At 49.0% G+C, this 26,125-nt stretch overlaps 2 protein-coding genes across 3 annotated transcripts in view; both read right to left on the bottom strand.

Moving 5' to 3' along the window:
* Window positions 1–4,173: 4,173 nt before the first annotated feature.
* On the bottom strand, window positions 4,174–9,556 carry LCAT (lecithin-cholesterol acyltransferase). 2 transcript variants are annotated; one of them, XM_003758436.4, is made up of 6 exons: window positions 9,343–9,556; window positions 8,619–8,775; window positions 7,730–7,845; window positions 7,439–7,534; window positions 7,113–7,337; window positions 4,174–6,674 (listed from the first exon to the last, which is right to left on the bottom strand). In XM_003758436.4, exons 1-6 carry the CDS (start codon window positions 9,497–9,499, stop codon window positions 6,049–6,051), a joined length of 1,377 nt encoding a protein of 458 aa, XP_003758484.1. In that variant the 5' UTR covers window positions 9,500–9,556; the 3' UTR covers window positions 4,174–6,048. The 2 variants fall into 2 exon arrangements, with proteins under 2 accessions (XP_003758484.1, XP_031806096.1); XM_031950236.1 differs by lacking the exon at window positions 7,730–7,845 and having other exon boundaries at window positions 9,343–9,492.
* A 5,517-nt stretch (window positions 9,557–15,073) lies between these two features.
* Window positions 15,074–26,125, bottom strand: part of SLC12A4 (solute carrier family 12 member 4) — a 55,546-nt gene continuing 44,494 nt past the window's right edge. The window contains exons 12-24 of the mRNA XM_031950235.1: window positions 24,610–24,784; window positions 22,794–22,912; window positions 21,948–22,046; window positions 21,433–21,552; window positions 21,093–21,197; window positions 20,556–20,724; window positions 19,783–19,978; window positions 18,649–18,818; window positions 18,335–18,466; window positions 18,147–18,254; window positions 17,638–17,822; window positions 16,493–16,626; window positions 15,074–15,989 (exon numbers count right to left, since the gene is read on the bottom strand). Coding sequence (XP_031806095.1) covers window positions 15,898–15,989; window positions 16,493–16,626; window positions 17,638–17,822; window positions 18,147–18,254; window positions 18,335–18,466; window positions 18,649–18,818; window positions 19,783–19,978; window positions 20,556–20,724; window positions 21,093–21,197; window positions 21,433–21,552; window positions 21,948–22,046; window positions 22,794–22,912; window positions 24,610–24,784 — 1,804 coding nt within the window. The 3' untranslated portion in view covers window positions 15,074–15,897. The remainder of the gene's footprint in view (window positions 15,990–16,492; window positions 16,627–17,637; window positions 17,823–18,146; window positions 18,255–18,334; window positions 18,467–18,648; window positions 18,819–19,782; window positions 19,979–20,555; window positions 20,725–21,092; window positions 21,198–21,432; window positions 21,553–21,947; window positions 22,047–22,793; window positions 22,913–24,609; window positions 24,785–26,125) is intronic.

The following is a 26,125-nucleotide window of genomic DNA, read 5'->3' as shown; positions in this document are numbered from 1 at the left end:
TTTCCCAGATAAAATGGTTTTCTCCTTGGTGAAACTGAAATTTCATCTCATTCCCTTTCCTCTTGTGTGTTCTTTCTCCTAAATGAGTCTGTACAGCTTCCCTGATCACTATTTACTGCTTACATTGATAAATGTATCCTTGCTGTCCATGATGATTGTCTTTTGTGTATCAGGTTTGGGAAGGAGAGAATCAACCTGACCAAGAGGAAGCTGCTAGTTATCCTTCCATTCTAAGGCTCCAGGACTGTTTCCCACCTGGAACAATTAGGGAAAGGGACTTTTATCCTGAATTCCCAAAAGAGCATCATATCTGTAGACCAAAATTATCTGATGTATATATAAGTATCTTCTTGTTTATTCAGTTGTATCACTGTTCTTCATGACCCCATTTGGAATTTTCTTGGCAAAGATACTGGAGTGCTTTGTTATTTCCTTTTTCAGCTAATTTTACATATGAGGAAACTGAGGCAAGCAGGGTGAAGTGACTTTCCCAGAGTCACACAGCTAGGAAGTGTCTGAGACTGAATTTGAACTCAGGAAGATTTTTCCTGATTCCAAACCCCATGCTGTATTCACTGTACCACTTTGTTGCTCACAATTTGTTGTTATTCAGTCATGGGTAACTCTTTGTGATCCCTCCCCCCCTCATTGAAAAGGCAAGCAATATGATATCAATTATAAATGTGAAATTATGCAAAGCATATTTCTATAGTCTCAATGGTGAAAAAAAAACAATTAAAAAGAAAAAAGCATAAGGAAAATCTGCACTCAGAGTTCATCAGTTTTTTCTCTGCAGGTGGATAGCATTTTTTATCCATTGGATTTGTCTTGGATCACTGTAGCCACTGTATCAATCAGAGTAGTATTAATGTTACTGTGTACAATATTCTCCTGGTTGTGTCCACTTCACTTCACATCAATTCACATATGTCTTTCCAGATATATTTTCTTTTTTGAAAACTATTCTGCTTATAATTTCTTATGGTGCAATAATATTCTATCAGAAGGCAGCTATGTGAAGAAGAATGCTGGGCTGGAATCAGGAAGACTCATCTTCCTAAGTTCAAATCTAGCTTCAGTCACTTTCTAGCTATGTGACCCTGGAAAAGTCACTTTACCTTATTTGCCCCAGTTTCCTTATTTGTTAAATGAGTTGGAGAAGGAAATGGCAAACCACTGTAGTATCTTTGCCAAGAAAACTCCAAATGAGACTATTAAGAGTCAAACACAACTGAAAATTATTGAACAATTTTATTACAAACATATACCACAACTTGTTCAGCTATCCCCATGTGAATGGGCATCCCCTCAATTTCCAATTCTTTACCATCACAAAACGAACTGCTAGAAATTTTTTTGTACATATAAGTCCTTTCCCATTTTCTTTTATCTCTTTGTGAAACAGATCTAGGAGTCGTATTGCTGGGGCAAAGAACAGGCACCGTTTTATAGGCTTTTGGGTATAAATCTAAATTATTCTCCAGAATGGTTAGACCAGTTCACAACTCTACCAGCTGTGCATTAATGTCCCTATTTTCCATATGCCCTTCAGCATTTATTATTTTCCTTTTCAGTCATATCTGATCATGTCTGATAGGTATAAAGTGGTATTACAGACTTGTTTTCATTTGCATTTCTCTAATCAATAGTCATTTAGTGTTTTTTATGTGACTTTTGATAATAGCTTTCTTCTTTTGCAAATAGTTCATATCTTCTGACCATTTATCAATTGGAAATGGCTCTTATTTTTATAAATATAGCTGAGTTCCTTATATATGAGGTCTTTGTCTGAGAAATTTACTGTAAAATTCTTTTCCCCAATTTTCTGCTTTCTTTTTAATTTTGGCTGCATTTGTTCTGTGCAAAACTAATGTAAAAAACTTATCCATTTTATTTCCCCTGATCTCCCCTCTCTCTTGTTTGGTAATAAACTCTTCCCTTATCTTACATCTGAAAGGTATAATTTTCCATGCTCCCTTAATTTGCTTATAATTTTTTCCCTTATGTCTAAATTGTATACCCAATTTTGACCTTATTTTGGTATATGACATGTTGGTCTATGCTTAATTTCTGCCAAGTTGTTCTCCAATTTCCCTAACAATTTTTGTCAAATGATGAGCTCTTGCCCTCAAATCTTGGATTTTGGGGTTTAACACATACTAGATTACCATAGTCTTTTATTACTATGTATTATGTACCTAATCTGTTCTCCTGACTCACTGCTCAATTTCTTAGCCAGTTTCAGATTGTTTTGATGATAACCACTTTGTTTTTTTTATGTTAAATCCAATATATTTATACATATTTATATAATTATCTTGTTACACAAGAAAAATCAAATCAAACCAGAAAAAAAAGATGAGAAAGAAAATAAAATGCAAGCAAACAACTACAAAAGAAGCGAAAATGCTATGTTGTGAACTACATTCAGTTCCTCTCTCTGGGTGTAGATGGCTCTCTTGATCACAAGATCATTGGAACTGATCTGAATCATCTCATTGCTAAAGAGAGTCACGTCCATCAGAATTGATCATCGTATAATCTTGTTGTTGCCATGTACAGTGATCTCCTTTCACTCATCATCAGTTCATGTAAGTCTCTCCAGGCTTCTCTTAAATCATCCTACTTATCGTTTCTTAGAGAACAATAATATTCAATAACATTCATATACCCATAACTTATTCAGCCATTCTCCAACCGATGGGCATCCATTCAGTTTCCAGTTTTCTGCCACTACAAAAAGGGCTGCCACAAACATATTTGTACATGTGGTTCCTTTCCCTCCTTTAAGATCTCTCTGGGATATAAGCCCAGGAGTAACACTGCTGGATCAGAGGGTATGCACAGTTTGATAACTTTTTGAGCATAATTCCAAATTGCTCTCCAGAATGGTTGGATTCCATCAACAATGTATCAGTGTCCCAGTTTTCCTATATCCCTTCCAAGGTTTGTCATTATCTTTTCCTGTCAACTCAGCCAATCTGAGAGGTTTGTAGTGATATCTCAGAGTTGTCTTACTTTGTATTTCTCTGATCAAAAGTGATTTAGAGCACTTTTTTGTATAACTAGAAGTGGTTTCAATTTCTTCATCTGAAAACTGCCTGTTCATATCCTTTGACCATTTATGATAACCACTTATGAAAAACCATTTATGAAGTCTAGGCCATCATCCCTCACTTTTTTTATTGATTCCCTTGATATTCTCAACCTTTTGTTTTTCCAGATGAATGTACCTAATCTATTCCATTGACTCACTGCTCAATTTCTTAACCAGTGTCAGATTGTTTTGATGATAACCGTTTTGTAATATAGTTGGAAATCTAGGCCATCAACCTTCACTTTTTTTTTTATTGATTCTCTTGATATTCGCAACCTTTTGTTTTTCCAGATGAATTTTATTATTTTTTTTTCCTAGCTCTGTGAATACCAGTACCAATTCTTTGGTAGTTTAATTGGTATAACACCGAATAAGTAAATTAATTTAGTTTGAATTGTCATTTTTATTTTGTTGGCTCAGCCCACCCATGAACAATGAACATTTCTTCAATTGTTTAGATTTGTCTTTATTTATGTAAAAAAGTGTTTTGTAATTGTGTTCACACAGGATACTGTCTTGGCAGGTAGATTCCCAAGTACTTACAATGTTCATAGTTATTTCAAATGGAATTGTTTTTTTCTATTTCTTCCTGCTCAATTTGTTGATAATATATATAGACATACTAGTTATTTATTATGTTTTAATTTTATATTCTTCAATTTACTAAAATTTAAATTGTTTCTAGTTTTTAGTTGATTCTCTAGGGTTCTCTGAGTATAACATGATAGCATCTGCAAAGAGTATAGTTTTGTTTCCTCATTGCCTATTTTTATTTCTTCAGTTTATTTTTCTTGTTTTATTATTATAGTTAGCATTTCTAACACAATATCAAATAATAGTAATGATAATGGACATTCTTGACTTACCTCTTATCTTACTGAGCAGACTTCTGGCTTATACCCATAATGCAAGCATTATGCAAGCTCTTCATTTTAGATAGATACTTCTTACTATGCTGAGGAAAGCTCCATTTATTCCTATGCTTTTTATTGTGTTTAAAAAAAATAAGAATAGATATTATATTCTGTCAAAAAAGTATAATTTCTTTTAAAAATGAAATGAACAGAGACAGGAGAACGATTTCCACAATAAATAATATTGTAAAGATAATCAACAACGAAAGATATGGTAACTCTGATTAACCATAGTTCCAAAGAATGATTCAATATAGTATCCACTTTCAGGCTGAAAGTTGATGTAGAACTCTAGTGCAGATGGACACATGGTCTTTTCCTTCCTTTTAAAAATCTTGAACATAATCAATGCAAGGATCAGTTTTGCATGATATATACATTTGTTATAAGTTTTATATTTCTTGCCTTCTTCATGGATTAGGAGTGGGAGATGAGAGAGAGAATTCAGAGCTGAAAATAAAATTGAAATAAAAAATGTGTGAAGTGTTCTAGAAATAAGGCAATGGTTGGGGAGGGGTGGAGAAGGGAGGCCATGGGCCAAGTACTGAACTTAGAAAGGAGGGAGAATGTCTTGGGAATTAATAGATAATGACCTGATTGACTAATGCATTTTGATTGCATGAAGTTCACAAATGAAGAGGTTCCTTGAGTGATTGTGACAGAGAGAGGATCTGGAAGTGACAACTGGATTCAAGGAATATTCTGATTCCTTACCATAACCAGTCTGGGATAAGAAAGTAGAGTCAGTACCTGAAGGGTGGTCAGAGATGTAGTGACATCCAGAGGGAGCAGGTTTCAGGGAGAGCTACAAGATGGCAAGAGAAGTTTTAGATGAAAGGAAGTTAGTGATTTGTGGACAAAAATTCCACAGAAGGCATGGGAGAAAGGGAGAGCAGATCTGGAGCAGGACATTGGGAAATAGGGTTGAAGGTGTTGGTGTTTGTCCTTTATTCTCAAAAAGGTCCAAGAGTTCACCAGGAAGATGATAGCTTGACCTGTAAGTGAATTGGCTCTAAGTGCAAAGTCACCAACTTCAATCTTCTTCAGAACCATCTGGTTCCACTGCAGGATATAGATTAGGACAACTGGAGATGGCTCTGTTATGCAGTGGGAAACTTTAAAGTTTCTAAGCTAATATCTTTCCCAGCTGTCATTTTGTTTGATTAAGGCTAGGTTTTAAAAAAATGAGGCAAAAAATGAACTCTTGCCTACTTAAAAGAAAAGAAAATCAATCTGGAAGGGGAAAAAAAAATCAAATTAACTCTTTTTGCTCCATGTAATTAAATTCAGCACTGGAAAAGCAAGCCTATTGTTTTCAAATGGAGCTACCTGACCATATCTTAGATCCAAATCATTCTGGCTCTCACTGGCTAGATCTCAGTCCGAACCTTATTTTGATCATTATTTGGGTTTTGATGGCTCCAGAATGAGAATGGGAAGGAGGGCCCAAGTAACTGAGGCTGTGGAGGAGGTTTGTTCTTATGAAACTGGTGTTTCAGAATCCCAAGGATAGAGAACTTTAGTATAGAAGGCTGCAGAAAATTCCAGAGGATGAGGGCTAAGGGAAAAAAAATCACTAAGTCTAGAAATTGAGTATTGTTGACAACATTTATAGCCCGCAGTTCTAGTGAAGTCATAGAGGTGGAAGCCACTTTTTTACATATGCAAATGTACTTATATAGTATTATGTATCGTAGCTACATTTGTGTCTCCTCTCCTTCTGGGACTATAAAAGCCACAGCGAAGCTTTCCTATCTAAACTTTATGTTTCTCCCCGTCCCCCATCACCTATCACAGTGCTCTGCACACAATACATGCTTAATAAATGTTTATTATTGTTCTCCTCCTCCCACTTCCAGAGAGTCGGGCTTCCTCCCTAGTCACTCCAGAGATGGACTTCAAAGAAGAGCTTTTGATTCATGTTGTCCGATGTCCCCTAGTCCCAGGCAGGGGAGACCCAAAGTCTGGGGAGGAGCCAAGCTTCTAAGGGACGCGGTGCTCCCGCCCTTTCGGCCCCCGGGTGTGGCCCTCGGCTCCTCATAGGTGGTCTGTGACCTTGTCTGTGTCTGTGTCTGTGTCCCGGGGGGTCGAAGCCAAGGGGGGATCCCCGGAGGGGGCAGGGTCCGGGTGGGGGTCCGTTGTTCGATAAGCCCCCAACAGGATGGAGTTGATGTAGTCCAGCGTCTGGTTGTTGAAGACCATGTTGAGGTGCTGCAGGCCGGGGATGGGGAAAACGTGGACGGGCTGGGGCTGCTGCTTGCGCCAGCGCGCACAGAGCTCCATGCTGCGTGTGGCTACCGTGTCGTCCCCGTCTTCGTAGAGGATGGATACGGGGTCGTTGTAAGGGAAGCCCTCGTCGTAGATGTAGGTGTGGGGGGTCGGCAGCCCCACGCCGTACAGGCAGTAGACCTCCACGCCGGGCGCGGGCAGCCCCGCAAACAGGTCGCGCGTGTGCAGCCACATGTACCAGCCGTCTTCGAAGCGCAGGTCTGCAAAAAAGCGCTGGAAGTTCTGGAAGGTGTAGTTGACGGTGGGCGTGGAGAAGAAGACGTGGTCCTCGGGCCAGGCGAGGCGGGAAGGGAACATCCATGGGGAGCTGGTGCTCCTCCGCGGGCCCTCGCGGAGCTTGATGTTGGACATGATCGGGATGCCCTGGTTGTCCCCTGCGGACGGGTACAGGGTGAGGGGCTCGGGCCCACCCAGGGCTAGCTAGCCCTGCCAACGCCCCCAAACCTGGCTCTGCCACTATGACCTCCGCACCCCTGCACCCCCCCTTATCCATCTCCGCAGAGAGCCCCGGGAGGGATTCAGGAGGCGAAATCTCCCTCCACAGGTGTGTTGGATAGGAGGGCCTGGCAAGGGAGCCAGAAAGGCTGTAGCCGCCCCTAGGTGGGTCCTATCTGGATATGGGGGATCCATGTGAACACTATTAGTGGGCGGAGGGACGTGCAACTGGGGGCCGGTTCTGTTCCTGAGGGTGTCTGTCTGTGAGTGCCCTGGCTCTGGGTCCCAGGGATCTGGATGTGTCTCCCAAGGTTCCTGAGGATTTTACAGGTGGGCATTGACGCGTTTCCCCATATGGCAGTGGCTGATGCCCTTACCAGAAGTGAGGACCTTCATGGGTTTGATGGAGCCAGCCCAGGGAGCTCCCAGGGCAATGAAGCCGTCAATGAAGCGGTCCTTCCAGGCCTGAGGCTGATGCACAAGGAAGTAGAGCAGATGAAGGTTGCCCAGGCTGTGTCCAATGAGGAAAACGGGCTTCCCGTAGGTGGCGTACATCTCCTCCACCAGCCCCGCTAGCTTCTTAAAGTATTCTTCCTGCTGGGCTGGGGCCAGAGAGAGATGGGACACCAGCCTCAAGGGCTTGCCCTGGGCCCCCTATTTCTCAGATACCACGCCCATCACCCCCCACCCCTACCCTACTCACTGGGGTCTAGTCTCCAGTCATATGGCGCAGCCCGAACCGTCTCGTCCCGAACGTACCCATTGTTGACGAGATTTTGGACTAGTGTGTGCATATAGCCTTCATTGGGTTGAGGAGTGGGGATGGAGATACAGATAAGGGGGTTAATGACAGTTATAGGGGTACCCTCCAACCCAACCCTCCAGAGTACGGGGTCTTGGGGAATCTCCCTCTAGTTGGACCGGGACTTAGGTGACAAGCAAGCCAGAGTGGGTTCCTGGCTTTTGGGCAATCAGCCTGGCCTCAGCTTCCTACCTGCCAGTTTTTTGGGGTCCAGATACTCCACGGAATAGGTTTTGCCAAAGCCTGGGACCCGAATCTGCACCCCAGGGGCATTGGACATTTGCCCTGTGGTCCTGTTGTAGACCACCCTGTAGAGTCAAGAAGGAGGCTCAGGCTCCAGAGGGGCATGTGTGAGTGTGTGTGTGTGTGTGTGTGTGTGTGTGTGTGTGTGCAAGCACTGTGTGTTGTGAGTGTGTGTGCAAGCACTATGTGTGTGAGTGGGAGTGTACAAGCACTCTGTGTGTGTGTGTGCAAACACTGTGTGTGAGTGTGTATGTGTGTGTGCAAGCACTCTGTGTGAGTGTGTGTGAGTGCAAGCACTCTGTGTGTGTGTGGAGGGGAGATGTGTGCAGGTATAGAAAGGTGGGATGTGCTTGTAAGTGGATGGTGCAGTCAGCACCCATGGTCATCCCCAGCCCAGTCTCTACTGAGCCTCTCTGAGCTGAGAGTGGGCAGCTGGATGGGACATGTGGATGCCCGTTCCGGCCCCAGGAGAGTCCCCAGCAAGTGTGACTCCTTCCTGGAGCCCTGGGTAGCTTTCCTGCTTTCTAAAATGAGGTTGGTAACCCTCTTGGGCCTGTCCTTTGGCTCAAATGGACCAATGGATTTTCTAAAAGTTGATCATTTTTTGGAGTGTGGAAGGATCTGACCTAAGGGGTAGGGGGTAGTTGGGAGGCTTCTTGGCTTTGGGCGTGGCTGGGGGGCTCCTTGGCTTTGGGGGTGACTGGGGGGCTCCTTGGCTTTGGGGGTGACTGGGGGGTTCCTTGGCTTTGGGGAGTGGTTGGGGGGCTCCTTGGCTTTGGGCGTGGCTGAGGTGCTCCTTGGCTATGGGAGGGGGCTGAGGGCAGTTCTCAGGGCCCACCTGGTGTTGTCAATCCAACAGTCAACCCCGAGGGGCAGGAACATGTTGAAGTCAAACCAGATGGTGAAGAAGTCCTCTGTCTTCCGGTAGCACAGCCAGTTGACCACATCTGGCTTGTCCAGCTTGGCCTCCAGTTGGTTCCCCAAGCAGCCAGGCACTGTGGGCAGGAGGACCCTCACCCTCACATCTCCCCCTCCCACGCTCTGCCCTCCCCTGGCCCCTCGTGGGGAAGGGGGAGGAGCCCTGGGCTCCCACCAGGAAGAGGGGGTGGTGTCCCTGACCCCCACCTAGGACAGAGCTAGATAAACACAAACATCCCCTGTCTTCCCTTGGGGCCTCGGCCAAAGTCCAGGCTGGAGCAAACAGTTTGGGCCTGGCTGACAGGAAGCCACCAGAGATAGAAGGCCGGTGTGGCGGTGGGCTTTGGGGTGCAGGGGACAGAAAGACCCAGGGAGCCAGGACTCCCTTCCTTTGTCCCAGCCCAGGCTGCCGTGGGGGGCTGCCCCAGGAACCACTTCCCCGTCCCCCCAGGGGGCCTTGGGTTTGGAGGAGCAGATGCAGCTTCCCAAAGCCAGAGCCACAACTGCAGCCCACCCCCGCGAGACCTTCTCCTACAGGCTGCATCCCTCAGGGGGCCCCAGGGCCTGAGATGGGGAGCAGGGCCTCACCCCCGTTTCCCATAACCACCAAGCCCAGGCCGGAGGTGGGGCGGGGAGAGCCTTACCCAGCACCACGGGTCTCGTGTTGTTGTTGAGGGCAGCCTTGGGGGTGGCATTTGGGGGGAAGAGGACGTTCAGGAGCCAGAATGGGGTGGCCGAGGGCAGCAGGAGGAGCAGGCCCAGGAGGGAGCAGCGGCCGTGCAGCCGCCCCAGAAGCCCCATGCTGCACGCCCGGAGATGGGCAGGCCACACTGGGCCCTTATCAGGGGTGGTGGTGGGAGGGACCGGAGGAGGGCGGCTGCTGGAGGAGCTGGGCCCTGTGCGGGGAGGACCTGGGCTCTGGGGGCGGGAGCCGGGGGGGAGGAGAGGGGCAATGTGGGAAAACTGGCCAGGACACTGACCTTTTCCAAGTACTCAGGGACACGGAGCCAGCCAGGACGCTGCCCTTGGAACCTGGGCCAACAGAATAAATGCTGGACTTGGGCAGGGAGGAGGTCAGGGAGACACGAGTTCAAAAGCCACTGTGACCACTGGGCTTCGGCATCCTCGGGGTAATGGGGGCGTCAGCCCGGGGCCATTACAGGCACCAGTGACAGAGGGGGGAGCCCAGGGAGAAGGCGAACTTTCACTCTGTTGTCTGCTTGCATTTTGCTTTCTCTCATTTTTCCCCTTTCTGACTGGGTTTTTCTTGTGCCACGCGGTCATCGGAGAAATGTGTATACGCATAAAAAACGTTGGCTAATATTACTAAGGGGCCAGGATGAACTGGTGCCCTTTGCCTCTGAAGGGAACAAATCCCGTCTCACCTTCTTCCTACCAGAGCAACAGCTAGGCAGCTCTGCCACTCGGGCTGGTTCTTCCTTGGAAAACCAGGCTAGGACTGATGTCCTCAGACCCTTGAGAAGAACAATAATATCCTGAAAGCAAACACTTGTCTAGTGCCAAGAACTGTGCTAAGGGCTTTACAATCATCTTACACGACCTTCCCAGCTATCTGGGGAGGGTTTGGCTCCTCGGGAGCATGTCCGACTCTTCCTGGCCCCATCTGGGGTTTTCTTGGCAAAGATCCTGGAGCCGTTGGCCATTTCACAGATGAGGAAACTGAGGGAAACAGGGACCTGCCCAGGGCCACACGGCTAATGTCTGAGGCTGGATTTGAACTCGGGCTTTTTGAATCTAAATTGGGTGCTCTATCCCTGTGTCCCTAAGGAGCATGGCACAGTGGTTCTCAGGTTGGACCTAGGATCTGGCAGACCAGAGACTGTATCCCATCTTTAGTACTTACCTTGGGCAAGGCCCTTAAGTTTGGTGAACTTCAGTTTCTTCATCTGTAAAATGGGGATAACAGCACTCACATCATTGGTTTGAGTCCATTGAGATCATGTATACCAATTTCTTTCTAAATCTATTATGTAAATGTGTGGCAATATTATTGTCAACCCAAGATCTGTTGATCTGTAGGAATCTAGTCCAAGTTCTGGTTTTCCCTTTTAAAAAAAAAATCTTAAGGGACCAGAAGAGTTCTGAGCACCTAAGAGCACTCACTAAAGTGTTCTTGATAAATCACTTTTTTTTTTTTGTCCTCTGTAAAAACTGCTGTACATTTGGGATTTTTTGTTTTGTATTTTTTTGGAGGAGATAATTGGGATTAAGTGAGTTGTCCAGTGTCATACAGGTAGTGTCTGAGGTCACATTTGAACTCAGGGCTTCCTGACTCTAGGGCTGGTACTGTATCCACCTCACTGCCCCTTAATTTATTCCTAATCTCACTTTTATTGACATTTTTTAACAATGAAATCTCAGGTCCATGTCTTATTTCTTTTGTTATTACACCACTTTCATTTCTAAATATGTTTCTCCTCCCTCTACCCAGTGACCCATCCTTTGTAACCAAGGTTTAAAAAGGGAAAAAAGGTTCAGTCAGAAAGCATTTGTACCATTATATACCTGGACTTTCCCACCTCTGCAAAGATGGATGTATTTAAAACCAACTGTGTCTGAAAGTGCAACATTATATACTCATAGTTCCCTCACCTCTGCAAAGATGGTAAGCACGTTTAAAATCAGTTGCATCAGAAAGCATATGCAACATTATATACTCAAACTTCCTCACCTTTGAAAAGACAGAAGTGTTTAAAACCAACTGCATTTGAAAGTGTAACACTAGCAAAGTTGTAGGATACAAAATAAACCCACATACGTCATCAGCATCCTTATATATCACTAACAAAACCCAACAGTCAGAGTTACAAAGAGAAATTCCATTTAAAGTAACTACTGATTGTATAAAATATTTAGGAATCTATCTGCCAAGGGAAAATCAGAAACTTTATGAGCAAAATTACAGACCACTTTTCACACAAATTAAGTCTGATCTAAACAACTGGAAAAACATTAAATGCTCTTGGATTGGGCGAGTAAATATAATAAAGATGACAATGCTACCTAAACTAATCTATTTATTTAGCGCTATACCAATCAGATTCCCAAAAAACTATTTTGATGACCTAGAAAAAATAACAAAGTTCACATGGAAAAACAAAAGGTCAAGAATTTCAAGGGAATTAATGAAAAAAAAAATTAAATGAAGGTGGCCAAGCTGTACCAGATCTAAAATTATATTATAAGGCAGCGGTTACTAAAACCATCTGGTATTAGATAAGAAATAGACTAGTTGATCAATGGAATCAGTTAGGTTCAAAGGACAAAACAGCAATAGCTTTAATTATCTAGTGTTTGACAAACCCAAAGACCCCAGTTTTGGGATAAGAATGCATTATTTGACAAAAATTGCTGGGAAAATTGGAAATTAGTATGGCAGAAACTAGGCATTGACCCACACTTAACACCATACACCAAGATAAGGTCAAAATGGGTTCATGACCTAGGCATAAAGAATGAGATTATAAATAAATTGGAAGAGCATAGAATAGTTTACCTCTCAGACCTGTGGAAGAGGAAAGAATTTATGACCAAAGAAGAAATAGAGATCACTATTGACTACAAAACAGAAAATTTTGATTATATCAAATTGAAAAGTTTTTGTACAAACAAAACTAATGTAGACTCGATTAGAAGGGAAGCAATAAACTGGGAAAACATTTTTACAGTTAAAGGTTCTGATAAAGGCCTCATTTCCAAAATACAGAGAGAATTGATTCTAATTTATAAGAAATCAAGCCATTCTCCAATTGATAAATGGTCAAAGGATATGAACAGACAATTCTCAAAGAAATTAAAACTATTTCTAGCCATATGAAAAGATGCTCCAAGTCATTATTAATTAGAGAAATGCAAATTAAGACGACTCTGAGATACCACTACACACCTGTCAGATTGGCTAGAATGACAGGGAAAGATAACATGGAATGTTGGAGGGGATGTGGGAAAACAGGGACACTGATACAGTGTTGGTGGAATTGTGAACACATCCATTCTGGAGAGCAATTTGGAACTATGCTCAAAAAGTTATCAAACTGTGCATACCCTTTGAGCCAGCAGTGTTTCTACTGGGCTTATACCCCAAGGAGATACTAAAGAAGGGAAAGGGACCAATATGTGCCAAAATGTTTGTGGCAGCCCTGTTTGTAGTGGCTAGAAACTGGAAACTGAGTGGATGCCCATCAATTGGAGAATGGTTGGGTAAATTGTGGTACATGAATGTTATGGAATATTATTGTTTTGTAAGAAATGACCAGCAGGATGAATACAGAGGCTTGGAGAGACATGACATGAACTTATGCTGAGTGAAATGAGCAGAACCAGGAGATCATTATATATGTCAACAACGATTCTGTATGAGGATGTATTCTGATGGAAGTGGATTTCTTCGACAAAGAGAAGATCTAATTCGGTTTCAATTGATCAAGGATGGACACAAGCAGCTATACCCAAAGAAAGAACACTGGGAAATGAATGTAAACTGTTTACATTTTTGTTTTTCTTCCCGGGTTATTTATACCTTTTGCATCCAATTCTCCCTGGGCAACAAGAGAACTGTTCAGTTCTGCACACATATATTGTATCTAGGATATACTGTAACCTATTTAACATGTATGAAACTGCTTGCCATCTGGGGGAGGGGGGGGAGGGAAGGAGGGGAAAAATCGGAACAGAAGTGAGTCTAAGGAATAATGCTGTAAAAAATTATCCTGGCATGGGTTCTGTCAATAAAAAGTTAATAAAAAAAAAGTGTAACATATAATCTACATCTGATTGTTTGCTATTTGGGGAAGTAAGGAAGGGAAGGAGGGAGAACATTTGAAACTCAAAAAGCTTATAGAAAATGAACGCTTAACACTATCTTTACATGTAATTGGAAAAAAATAAAAGTTTCCTAAAACAGCAACAAAAATACGGAAGAAATATTCAATGCTTATGGCTAGGCCATGCCAGTAAAAATTGATATTACCCCCAAAAGCATATGCAACATTATGTATCTGTAGTTTTCCACCTCTGCAGAGATGGGAGGTGTTTTTTTCAACTCTTCCCCCAAACCAAGCTTGGTCACTGTGATTACACACCACCACGGTCTGTTTTTTTTCTGGCAAAGTGGATTGAAAAAGGAACTGGAGTCAGAAGACCAAGGTTCAAATCCCAGGAAAGATAAATGTTTGAGTCTGGGCAAGTCCCCTTTAGTTTCCTCTTTAAAATATTATTCACAGCAGGCTTGTTGTGAAGAACAAATGAGGAAATATTTGTAAAGTCCTCTGCAGCTCTTAAAATGCCAAATAAATATTAACAATGCTTGTTGTTGTAGCTACTGGGTAGGCTGGATTCTATCTCCTCTCGGGCTGGTTATTATGGCTTCCATGCTTCTCTGAAACCTTCACATTCATTGTTTCAGAGAATTCAAGAGCATTGTGGCCCATTACTACGTACCACAACTGCTTTGGCCATTCCCCAAGCAAGCCCTTCAGCTCTGGGCAAAGACAAGGATTGGGTTTGATACCTTAGAGGGAGGAAAAGGATGTAGCTACAAGGGAGGGGTGATGAATTTGCAGAAGGGCAGCTGGGTGGCACGAGGGAGGAGGGGAAGAGAGGGAGGGAGAGAGAGAGAAAGAAGAGCGAGGATGGAAGGGAGAGAGAAAGAGAAAAGTAGACAGAGAGAGAGTGTTAGAGAGAAGAGGATAGAGAGGGTGGGAGAGAGGAAGGGAGGGAGGGATAGAGAAAGACAGAGAGACAAATACAAAGACTGATGGAGAGAGGAGAGAAAGAAAGAGAGGAAAAAAAGGAGAGACAGACAGAAAGCCAAAGAGAGACAGAGAAGGAAGGAGGGAGGAGTTTGCAGTATAATTGACAGAATGCAAGATATGGAGGCAGAGGATCTGGATTCAAATCCCAGCATTCCTATTTATTGCCTGCAGGACCGTGGACAATTCACTTTCGCTTAACAAGAGGTTCTAGGAAGGGGAGGAGGAAAGAAATAAAATAAAGTGACTGTTTTCTAAAAGTTTCTTGAAGCTCTCAATCTGTAGAGCACAACTCACTTCCCTATTATAAAACTTCTTGATGCCTGGAGCTGGCCCCCTGGGGAGGGGATGTGGAAGCTTGGGAGGTGAGACATTTCTACCCCTCCCAACCCCCCTAGGAGTCCCCCTTTCTGACAAGTAGCCAGATCTCAGGGCAGGAGGCAGAACTGGGGCAGGGATCGTCCCAGACAAGGAGGGAGGCTGGGCTGGGGCCAAGCCAGCTCCAGGGGCCTCCCAGCTGTTTTTGAAGCCAGGCCTGTCTCTCCCTGGAGCCCACTCCCTTCTTTCCTCTCAAAGCAAGAGGAAACAAAACCAAGTCGGGGAGTAGGAGAAAAGTCAGTAAACAATGTTTTATTGGGAAAACAAACAAACAACAGCCCCGACTGGGGACCTTCTGCTTTGTTCACTTAGGTTTCCAGGGCAGGGCGAGCCCCGAGGACGGCTAGTGAGGAGGGAGGGCGGGGGTGTCCGATGGGGGCTTCCCTGGCACAGTCTGGGCCCTCACAGCCTGGCGGGTTCCTCGGGGCAGGGACGTGCCCGTGGTCAGGGGAGAAGCCTCGCCCTCCCCCCAAGCATCTGTCTTCCTGCTCTCTTGCTCCCTTGTAACTTTCCTGACCAATAAATACACAAATAAATAGGACGCGGTCCCCAGGCCACGGCCACTTGCAAACATAATCCTCATCTCTCTCAGCGTCATTGATTCCCGTCTCTGTTGCCGCGGGCCTCGCGGCCCAGCCGAATGGCCCCCGCGGCCCCCTCCCCGCTGCCCAGTGGGTCTAGGGAGTCAGGGAGAAGGGGGCCCGGGAAGGGGGATCAGGAAACAGCCTTCAAGGCCCGACCCCAGATCTCCTAGCAAAGCTTCCAAGAATAGTCCTGGGAACGGCCTTCTCCTCAGCCCCCACTATCAAGCCCTTGTCTACAAGGAGTTAAGTTTCAAAGTCGGACACTGTGGGCGGAAGGTGAAACCGGAGGTGAGCAGTGTGGGAGGGGCTGGGGGCTTCCTGTGGGGAGGGGGATGCCCGGCTCTCCCCCTCAGCCCCCGAGGGGCCCAGAGCAGGGCAGCGTGGGGGAGGGGGCAGAGAGGGAAGCAGGAGCTGCTGCTGTCCGGGCGGCCCTGGAGTGTCCGTCACTGACCAGAGAGGCCCCGGCTCAGGAGTAGATGGTGATGACCTCCCGGCCCCCGCCCCTCACCAGTAGCACCCGCTCCAGGCCCTCAGTCAGCACCTCCAGGAACTCCATGTCTGAGCAGGCAGTCAAGGGCCGTACCCGTGCCTCAGGGCTGCCAGCAGGGCCCACCCCCCACATGCACATTAGCCCACACTGTGACCCTCTCCCCGGCTAGGCCAGAAGCTTCTGAAGGGGGCAGCCTGTGACTAAGGGCCTGGGTGGGCACCCCTGCCTTCGGACACCTGGGCTGGTGCCAGGAGCTTATGAGCAGGCTCCTTCAGGGCCTACACAGCGACGAGAGCTGGGGGAAGGCACAGGGGCTCCCTGCAACACGTGGGGCTCTCAGCCTGTGGCTCTGCCTCCCGGAGGCCCCCGACCCAGGCCCCGTCAGTGAGGAGGCCCCCAACCCAGGCCCCATCAGTGAGGAGGCCCCCGACCCAGGCCCCGTCAGTGAGGAGGCCCCTGACCCAGGCCCCATCAGCGAGGAGGCCCCCTGACCCAGGCCCCATCACCAGCCAGCAGGGAGGCTCCCCCCCCCATAGCTCCCAGGCCCCCCCATGAACATCTCCAAGGATACAGTTCTCGTCTCCGTCGCTGTTCTTGGGCGGGCCGGGCATGTTCAGAAGGACGAGCCTGGCATCGTGGGAGCGGTTGACAATGACCTCATTCAGTTTGACCGCTGTGTGCATCCTTCGGACGTTGGACTGGTCTCTGTGAAGCAGCGGAGGTCAGGGTTGGGCTCAGTGGGGAGGGCGGGGGGGGGGGAAGCAGAGATATCCCTTAGGTCACCCACGTCGTACCGGACAAAAGCCCCCTCCCCTCTTTTCCTTCTTTCCTCTTCCCACTCCCTTCTTTTTCTTCTCTCCCCCCCTCCCTTTCTCTCTCTCCTCTCTTTTCCCCTTCCCTTCTTTCCTCTCTCCCCTTCCCAGAACCTCTTGTTAACACCATGCCTTCACCTCCCTCTCAGCTCCCACCTGGCTCCCAGTTTTCCCTTCCCCACGTGCCAGGGCACACACTCCGAGGGCCTGTGGCTCCGTGAGCTCTCTTTTCTCCAGACTAAATATCACCAGCTCCTTCGACTCCCCTTTATGGCCCCGGCTGCCATCGGCTAAGTCTGCTCCAGTTTATTTATTTAATTTAAAGCTTAAGACGGCCCCTCTGCCCATACGCCCACCTCCCCCAGACGTGGGCCTCCTAGTGTCCCGTGCCGGCCGATACCCCCCACTCTGCTCCCCCGGTCTCTCCACACCCTCTGCCCCTGGCACATCCACAGGACTGCCCCTTAATTTTGTCTGCCCTCCTCCCCACCCCAAACAGGTAAGAGTTGTGTTTCCGTCTGTGTTGGGGTCACGGGCCCTGCCGGACAAAGCCCACGAAGGCAGAGACCACGTGTTTAAGCTCTGCAGCTTCCCTTGGACCCGCACAGTGGGCTTAGACCCCGGCCCTCCCACCTCCTGTATGCACACATACCCCTTCCCTGAACCTCCCCCCTCCAATCCCTGCGAGATCAGCAGTCCCCGGATCCCTGAGGGTGGGCCCAGATGGCGGCAGGGCCTCCTGGCTGGCCCTGAGAGCTTCCGCCCCACGCCCCGGCCCCAAGGGGGCTCCAGCCCTGAGGGGGCCTTGACACCGAGGGGGCCCCGGCCCTGAGGAGGCCCCAACACCGAGGGTGCCCCAGCCAGACTAGGTGTGCACATTGGGGGTTCTGCCCCCGGCACTCACGGCTTGATGCTGATGAGCTCCCGGAAGTTTTCCAGAGTGTTGCCCCGGTTCCTCCTCTCAGCCTCGTGCCTGTCCCTGGTCCAGGTCATTTGGACCTTCTCGGGCCTGGCTTCCCCCTCATCCTCCTCGTCCGAGTAGAGGCTCTCGAGCCGGATTATGGAGTGCCGGTCCTTAACCAGCTGGGCCTGGGGAGCGCACAGAGCCGTGCGAGGAGGCAAGGGTGAGGTGAGGGGGCAGCAGAGGAAAGGGGCCCTTGCTCCCAGGCTCCGCTTGACTCCTGCGCCCCATCCCCTCCTGTCGCCCCCTTCTACAGCCCCTTGGTTGTCTCGTTCTCCTGCTTCAGGCTTCGGCTCTGGCTCCTGCCTCTAAAGCCCGGAGGAGGAAGAAGGCCGGGTCACGGGGCAAGGGGTTGGCGTTGGCCCTGATGGGACCCCCAGGATCTCTGCGGAGGCCCCAGCTCCAGGAAGCCAGGACCAGACCAGCCTCTCTCTCCCGGGAGGACTCCCTACCTCCCTTTCCCTCTCTGTCTTAGTCAGCCTCATCTGCCTGAGCATCTGCGACCTCTGCTCCATCATCAGCGTCCGCTCGTAGGTGTAGGCGGAGATGTCGCTGTTGTGCTGGGGGGGAGACAGAGCGGGCAGTGGGCAGCTGTTCTCGGCCGGTCACCAGGGCAACCTGGGGCGGGCACAGCTCTTACCATCTCCACCACCTCCACCTCCGCCTCGATGCGCAAGTGGTACAGGAAGGTGGCCAGGTCCTTCTTCATCTGGATGCTGTTGTCGTCCATCTGGGCCACGGTGAAGATGCGCATGCGGCACTTGCGCCAGACCTGCGGGTGGGGGGAGGTGGTCAGGGCTGGGAAGAGTGGGCACTCTGCCTGCTGGCCCCTGCCCACCCACCTGCTGGCCCCCTGCCCACCCACCCGCCGGCCCCTGCCCACTCACCTGCCAGCCCCCACACGCCCCCTGCCTGCCAGACCCCTGCCTGCTTGCCCACCGGCCCCAGGGGCACCTTGTGCTGCTTCAGGAGGAAGGGGAGCAGCATGAGCATGCCGCCGTCGTGGACGATCCACCAGACGTCGATGTTGCCCTCATTGTAGCGCTCGTGGTTGCTGGGGTAGAAGGAAACATTCTTGGGCACCAGCAGTGCCAGGTGGGCAGCCGTGGTACAGCGCACAGTGTCTACAAGGCAAAGGTAAGCCGGGTGACGCCCAGTGCCCCCAGGATCCCATAGCCCATCTTTGGGCACCAAGGGGGGTGGGGTGGGCACAATCTCTCCTCCCTCCTCCCACATCCCACCTTGCAGCCTTCTCCCTCCCTAAGAACTGACACCTGTTTTCTACAGTCCAAAGGCCCTCACTCTAACCAAAGCTTCAGTGATATCAGCTTAAAGTGCTTTTCCACATGCAGAGGGAAGTGGGAGGAGGGTATGATGGGCACAAAGCTTGCCAGGTTGTGCCCTCAAATTGTCTCACTCTAGTAACTTATCTATGCTTCCAATTCTTTTTTTTTATAATAGCTTTTTACTTTTCAAAAAACATGCAAAATGTGTATAACATATATTGGATTATTTGGAGGAATGGGGGAAAAGGGGAGAAAAATTTGGAACACAAGGTTTTGCAAGAGTCATTGTTGAAAAATTAATCATGCATGTTTTAAAAGTAAAAATAAAATAATTTAATAAAAACAATACACTTAAAAAACAATTTAATAACAAAAAATTCAATTTTAAAACTTAATAAAAAGGATAATTGAAAAGGACTAATAAAATAAATAGTAAAATAATTAATGGTTTAATAAAAGATAATGAATTTAACATAAAAAAATAATTTAACAGGGGAAAAAACCCAAAAACAATACATGCAAAGATAGTTTTCAACTTTCACCCTTGCAAAACTTTGTGCTGTGTTTTTTCCTGCCCTCTCTCCCTCCTCTTATCCCTACACAGCAAGTAATCCAATAATTTTTCTCAGCATGGTTCCACTTTTATCATCATGCTTCCAAGTGTTATGACCGAGCCGGTGGGAGACCCAAAGCTCCGAGGGCTCTGTCTGCTCAGCCCCCGTTCGCACCCAGCCCTCCCAACGGTGCGGGGCGACTGCTTAGCGAGGAAGGGGTCTGCCTGGGACCAGCGCAGGAAACTCACCAATGAAGGTTTTCCACGCCCGGGGGTCCTCGCTCTGCCGCCAGCCGTAGGGCCAGCCCAGCACCACCGAGTTGTGCTTCATGCCCCCCAGGCCGCAGGACTGGATGAGGTGGGCCAGGCCTTCCCTCACTTTACTTGTTACCACCACCTGGCAGAAACCCTTCACCTTCTCAATCTCAATCATGTTCTTGATTGTCTGAAAACAAGAGGTCGCGGTCAAATGGGGCAAATCAAACCGGGGTTTCCACGTGTTCCCCCGGAAGCAACATTCTAACTTTGGTCCCACTGAGTGCCTTCAGACGTGAGTTACTAAGGGGGAAGGAGAAGGATACAGGATGGGGCGTAGGAGGACTCGGGGGGGCACTCAGAGCCCACCCTCTCTCTTCTCCTTGGCTCCCGGAGCTCTGGGAGCTCCTGCCACCCCACAGGCATTCATCTCCATACATGTCTACGTTAGACCGTGAGGTCCTGGCTCTGCCCTCCTGCCACGAGCAGGAAGTGCCTGGGGCTGGCTGAAGTGCCTGGGGCTGGCTGGATGCTGTCGCTGGGCCCCTGGGAACCGAGCCTGGACCGTTAAAGGCGTTTGTCTTGGGGAGTACCCGAGGGATGGAAAAGGGAACATTCGCTTCCAGCTCTCCCCAGAAATCTCCAGCCAGGCCCAGGTGCAGTTTTGCTCCTCTGGGCTGGGCCACGGAGAGTGGCTTGGGCCCCCCAGATCCTGACTCGGGGGCCTCCTCACAGAGGGGCCGGAGGGAACCCCAGGACGCTGCTACCTGCTCAGCCGCCTGAGCTTCCCCGTAGCTTTCCAGAAAGTTGCCTTGGATCACGGAGCCGATGATGGTCAGGCCTTTGCCAGCCTTGAGCTGGGAGGCAAACGTGAGCAGCCGTGGGTACTTGACGTGGAGATCTTCGTCCAGCTTCAGGAGTACCAACAGCTGGGGCCTGTGCAGGAGGATGGGGCAGAGGCCCCCGTCAGCAGCAGCACCCACGCCCCATCTGCTCGGACCCTAGTTCCGGGGGCGTCAAGCCCAGTCTCAGATAACTTCAGACAACAGCAACTGGGCCTTAGAGCGAGCATTTGGGCCTTCCCTTTCCTATCCCCTCACTCTGGGGGCTACGGCTAATGACAGTCTTAGGCCAACAAACTGCTTCGACTTCGGCAGGATCTCATCAGCTCCAGTGGGAGGCGCAGCCACCCTGGGCCCGTCCAGAGGCCCGTTCCCTCCCTGACCCCCTGCCGGTCTGTCTTTCCCCCTTCCCGGCCCCATTCGTCCGGCAGAGCTGGAGGGGGCTCGGGGCTGGCACCTTACCTCCAGTTCTTGGTATGTGGAGGCCCCTCCTCCAGGCGAAGGAGCGCATAGCGGGCTGCGCTCAGGGAGAGGCCCCGGATGCCGTCACCCCATTCCTTCTCGGCTCTGCAGGGAGGAGAACTGACAGTTTGTCCCAGAAAACTCTTCCTTTCCTGAGTCCCTGCAGGACACATTCCCTTCCACCCCGAGGCTGGCGGCAGCTCCCCCCGCTCTCCCACCACCAGGAGAAGCCCCTCGGGCCCCTGACTTCTCACCCCTGGCCCAGCTAAGCCAGAAGCCCCCTCCCCTTTCCTTGAAGCCCCTTCCACCCTGAGACCTCCAGACCCCGAGCCCAACTCACCCCTGATACTCAATGTACTTGTAAATCATGCCCGCAATCAGCATGGCCACCAGGGCATAGTACCAGGAAGAAATGAACATCAGGGCGAGGCAGATGCTCATGCCCAAAAAGGACAGGGCCCTGAAACAAAGTCAGCCGTCAGTCAGCGAGCACTCAGTAAGCACTTACTGTGTACCGGGCGAGGGGGTAGCAGAAACGGCCCCGGACCCTGAAGCGCCTCCATTTCATCAGCAGGTGTGTCATCTGCACCCACACTCTCCACACACACACATTCATTATGAGGCTTCTCACACCTGGTCCATCTTTCCCCCTGGAAGCCTTATTGGCCCTCCATCTATCCATGTCCCAGTGGGGAGGAGAGCCAGAGGCATCCAACCCTGGTTTCCGGGGGCTGAGGGGGTGGGGTCAGGGGCCCGCGGGGAACGCGGCAGGGGCAGGACGGGGAGACGGCGGCTTCCACTGTTGTCGTTCATTCCCGAGGGATGTCGAGTCCCATAAAATGACCTTTAACTTACCAGTGGTAATATTTGAAACGGGGCCGCCAATTGGGGGTCCTCAGGAGCGTCTGCACCGCGCAGGCCAGGTTGACAAACAAGTAACACATGAGGAAAAACCTGTGAAGTTGGAAGGAGCCTCAGAGTCCATGATCTCCCTTCTGTGGCCAAAAACCCAAGGCCCAGGCTCAATGACCCTGGGCCTTAGGGCCCTGGATATGAACTGTGATGGAAAGGAACAAAGCAGGGAAGAGAAAACAAGGGAGGAAATGAAAGAAAAGGGAAGAGGGAGGGGAAGGTGGAAGGAGATGGAAGAGAGGGAACACAGGAAGGGGGAAAAGGGGTAAATAATAGGGAAAGAGGAAGGGCAAGTGGAAGTGACCTGAGTCTGAAAGATTTTTTTAATTCCTTAGCCGGATCATAAAGCAATGTGTGTTAAAAATCAATCAATCAATCAATTAAAAAATTTCCTAGCTGGGTCTTATTTAAAAAAAAAGAAAAAGAAAAATTCCAACTGAGATTTGTATGCTGGTTGCCTCGGCAACCAGTGCCGCTTTTACAAACTGCTTTCTACTGCAGCCTGCCCTGCGGGAGACTTCCAAGCTCATAGCAGATCCCAGCTTTTAAAAACACTGAAACAGAGAAAGCACAGGCTGGAAATCTGGAAGCAGACCAGCATCTCTGGCTGCTCTTTCGTTAAGTGCTATTTTAATGGCTGTCCAACGCTGGGGACCGACAGCGCAGGAACTGTGAGACGCTTGTAAACAGCCCTCGCACACGGCCCCTCGGCTGTGCTGGGAAGGAATTCTGTGGAGGAGGAAGGGGAATTCGGAGCAGCGGGGGAGACAGACTCGCAGACTCGCTTACATGGACAGAATGGGCGCCACCATATCCAGAGAAGCGATGAGAATCCCCAGCTCGGCGATGAAGGCCGTCAGAAGCAGAGCCCAAGTTGGTTCCCCATTTGCCTTCCCGTGGCCAAACACCTAAAGCCAGAAAGAGGTTGGAGGGGAGGAGGTCCCTGATCTCTAGGGTCTCAAGCGCCTCCCTGTCCTTTCCCCAAGTAGCCACTGCTGGTTTGGTGACTTCAACACTGACTTAGATTCAACTCCCCACTTTGGATGGGTCTTCACAGATACTCTGACCCGGGGAAGCCTCTCACCTCCTGCCCCTTGATTCTTCCTCTCAAATCCACACAACAACAGGGGAACATCGTGGAGATCTGAATGGAATGGCCCTAAGAGCCCAGTGTATTGGCCAGGCCAGGTCTCAGACCTGGTCCTCCATCTTTCTCTCTCTCTCTCTCTCTCTCTGTGTGTGTGTGTGTCCTTCGGCATGGGACCCTCATGGATCACTTCTCAGAGAGGGTTTTTAAATAAGGGAAAGAAATTCCATTTTAAGGTCTTTTCCCATCCAAGTTCTTGGACTGCCTGAAATCTCTCCCTCAGATTAAGAACTTCATCCCTGGATCCCCTTCTCTCCAGATTAGGAACCTCTGTCCTAGGTTGTCCCTCGGTCCCCTTCTCTTAGGAACCTCTGTCCTAGGCCGTCCCTCGGTCCCCTTCTCTCCGGATTGGGAACCTCTGTCATAGGCCGTCTCTCGGTCCCCTTCTCTCCGGATTGGGAACCTCTGTCCTAGGCCATCCCTGGATCCCCTTCTCTAAGCCCCCCCCCCCACATTCAATCCTGGACTTTCCTAAGGGAAACACACTTCCCAAAACAGGACCAAATCACATTAACATCAATGTCTCAGTCTGTTATTACTGAGTTCTTTCGACTGTGTCTGACTCTTGGTGAACCTGTTTGAAATTTTCTTGGCAAAGTTACTGGAGTGTTTTGTCAATTCTGCAGCTCATTTTACAGGTAAGGAAATGGAGGCAAACATGGAAGTGACATGCCCAGGGTCACACGGCTAATAAGTATCTGAGGCCGCATTTGAACTCAGGTCCCTGACTAGGGCCTGCGCTCTATCTGCTGTCCATCTCAAAATGTGTCGTGTTTCTAATTCCTTGTGCTCCACATTGCCTTTTCTGGGTCAGAACCTTGCCAGAAGGTACCAACAGGATGAATTACAGAGGCTCCCCTCCCCTTCTCCCATCGATCCCTGGCAGGTCCTGACCCCTGCTTTGCCCTGGAGAAGTGGGGCAGTCTTTTGGTCCTGTTGGCCGGGTCTGAGTGAGTGAGCCAGGCAGTTAGTGCCACCAGCCGGGTTGTGCCCACAGAATATGGGAGAACATGGGGAGACCAGGAAGGGGTCAGAAAACCTGGGTCCTGATCCTGTCGGGGACCTTGGCCAAGCCATCAACTTTGCCATCTATAAAATGGGAACACAAATACAAAGGAGCGAGCTCCCCTACTCTACTGATTCTGTCCCATGGCCATAAGTCAGGGATTTCTGAACTAGGTGGAGGCTGGCTAAGAAGCCCTCAGAAAGCCAATGGCTTCTTGTGGCACAGGGAGGGTCCGACTGCCTGTATGTGCATTCAGAGGAGTGTAAGTGCTCTGGGGCTCAGTTTCCTCATCTGTAAATCAGGGGATTAGCTTTAATGGCCTCTAGGGTCCTCCCCAATCCGGATCTGTGACCCGTTATCCCAGAGTTCCCGGGAAGGCTGAATAAGATCATGGCTCCAGAAGCGCTCTGATGGGTCTGGAGGACCCAGAGCCCGTGAAGGGAAGGACAAACCCGCAGGAAAGGGATGATGTTGTCCTTGGCGATGGCCTGCAGCAGGCGGGGTGCTCCCGTGAGGCTCTGCAGGCCGGCCCCACACGTGGAGAAGAAGGAGCCAATCACGATGACCCATGGAGAGGGCCAGGACAGTGTGCCCACCACCAAGTTCTTATTCACCCCGTCACCGTACCTGCGGGGGATAAGACGCCAGAGTGAGCCTCCCATCAAGGCCTCCCTGCCTCCCCCCCCCAAAATCCTAGAGCAGGGGATGCTCACACCCCATTATTTATCCAAAGGGGAAGCCAACCAGGAGACCCAGTGTCCCCAGCAGGCCCCAGACAAGTTAACAAGCATTGTCAGACACTGTGCTCAGGGCTGGAGATAGGAAGAAAGACAAAATGGCTCCTGCCCTCAGTTATGTTCTAATTGAGGAGACCTAAATAACTAGGCAGATAAAAAATATGGCAGATGGAGGTCCTCACACAGGTAAGGGGGTGACCCAGGGCCTGAGGAAACCCAAAGGAATTAAGCAGTACAAGGGAGGGGGTGGAAAGTCCTAGCACAGGGCAGCGACGAGAGAGGGGTACGTGTTCAAGGGACTGCACACTTAGGCCAGGGCGGCTGGGTCACGGCGGAGGCAACCGGTCCCATCTGGGATTTACCAGATTCCTTCTGGCAAACGTGTGGGTATGGGTGGAGTGGGTGGGAGGACCAATTGGAAGGCTGCTTCAATCACATGGATCTGAAGGCTGAACAAGGTCAGGGGGCAGAATGGAGGGGAGAGGGCATCTGCAAGAGGCGGCAGGGAAGCCGAAATTAAGGACCAAGAGTGAGGAGTCCCACTAGACAGCTAGTGGGCGCCATAGAGCACAGAGCACTGGGTCTGGAGCCGGGAGGACTCATCTTCATGAGTTCAACTCCAGCCTCAGATATTCACTAGCCACGGACAAGCCACTTAATCCTGCTTGCCACAGTTTGCTCATCTGTAAAATGAGCTGGAGAAGGAAGTGGCAAACCCTCCAGTACCTCTGCCAAGAAAACCCCAAATGGAGTCGCCAAGAGTCGGATACGACTGAAAAACCACTGAACGACTTGGCAAGATGTTATTTGTACATGTGATTAAACACTGATGATTATTTACAATTTAACACCAGTTCCTACTATAAATGAAAGAGATGGGATTAATTTATCAAGTTCAAGGGCAAGGTGGGAGATAAGAAGCATAAGTAGAGATGGAAAATTATGTAAAAAGCCAGGGTAACCATTCAGTTAGTGACTACGAAATGTATAATTTTTCTTATGTCAAAAAAAAAAATAGGATTTGGAAACGGTTTCTATATATTTTCAGAGAAACCAATGTTTTCAACACTGCTACTTTAAACTATGACTAAATATATTCCAGGAAAAAAAAAATATATATATATATATATGAAAAGCTGGGAAGTTTTGGAAGAAAGATAACGAGTTCTGTTTTGGACATGCTGTAATTTGAGATGCCCATGGGACGTCCAACTGGAGATGTCCAAGAGGT

Source organism: Sarcophilus harrisii, chromosome 2 (assembly GCF_902635505.1).
Source record: "Sarcophilus harrisii chromosome 2, mSarHar1.11, whole genome shotgun sequence".
Lineage (NCBI taxonomy): Eukaryota > Metazoa > Chordata > Mammalia > Dasyuromorphia > Dasyuridae > Sarcophilus > Sarcophilus harrisii.
Note: the sequence above shows the minus strand (reverse complement) of the source record. Positions and strands in the feature narration are given on the sequence as shown.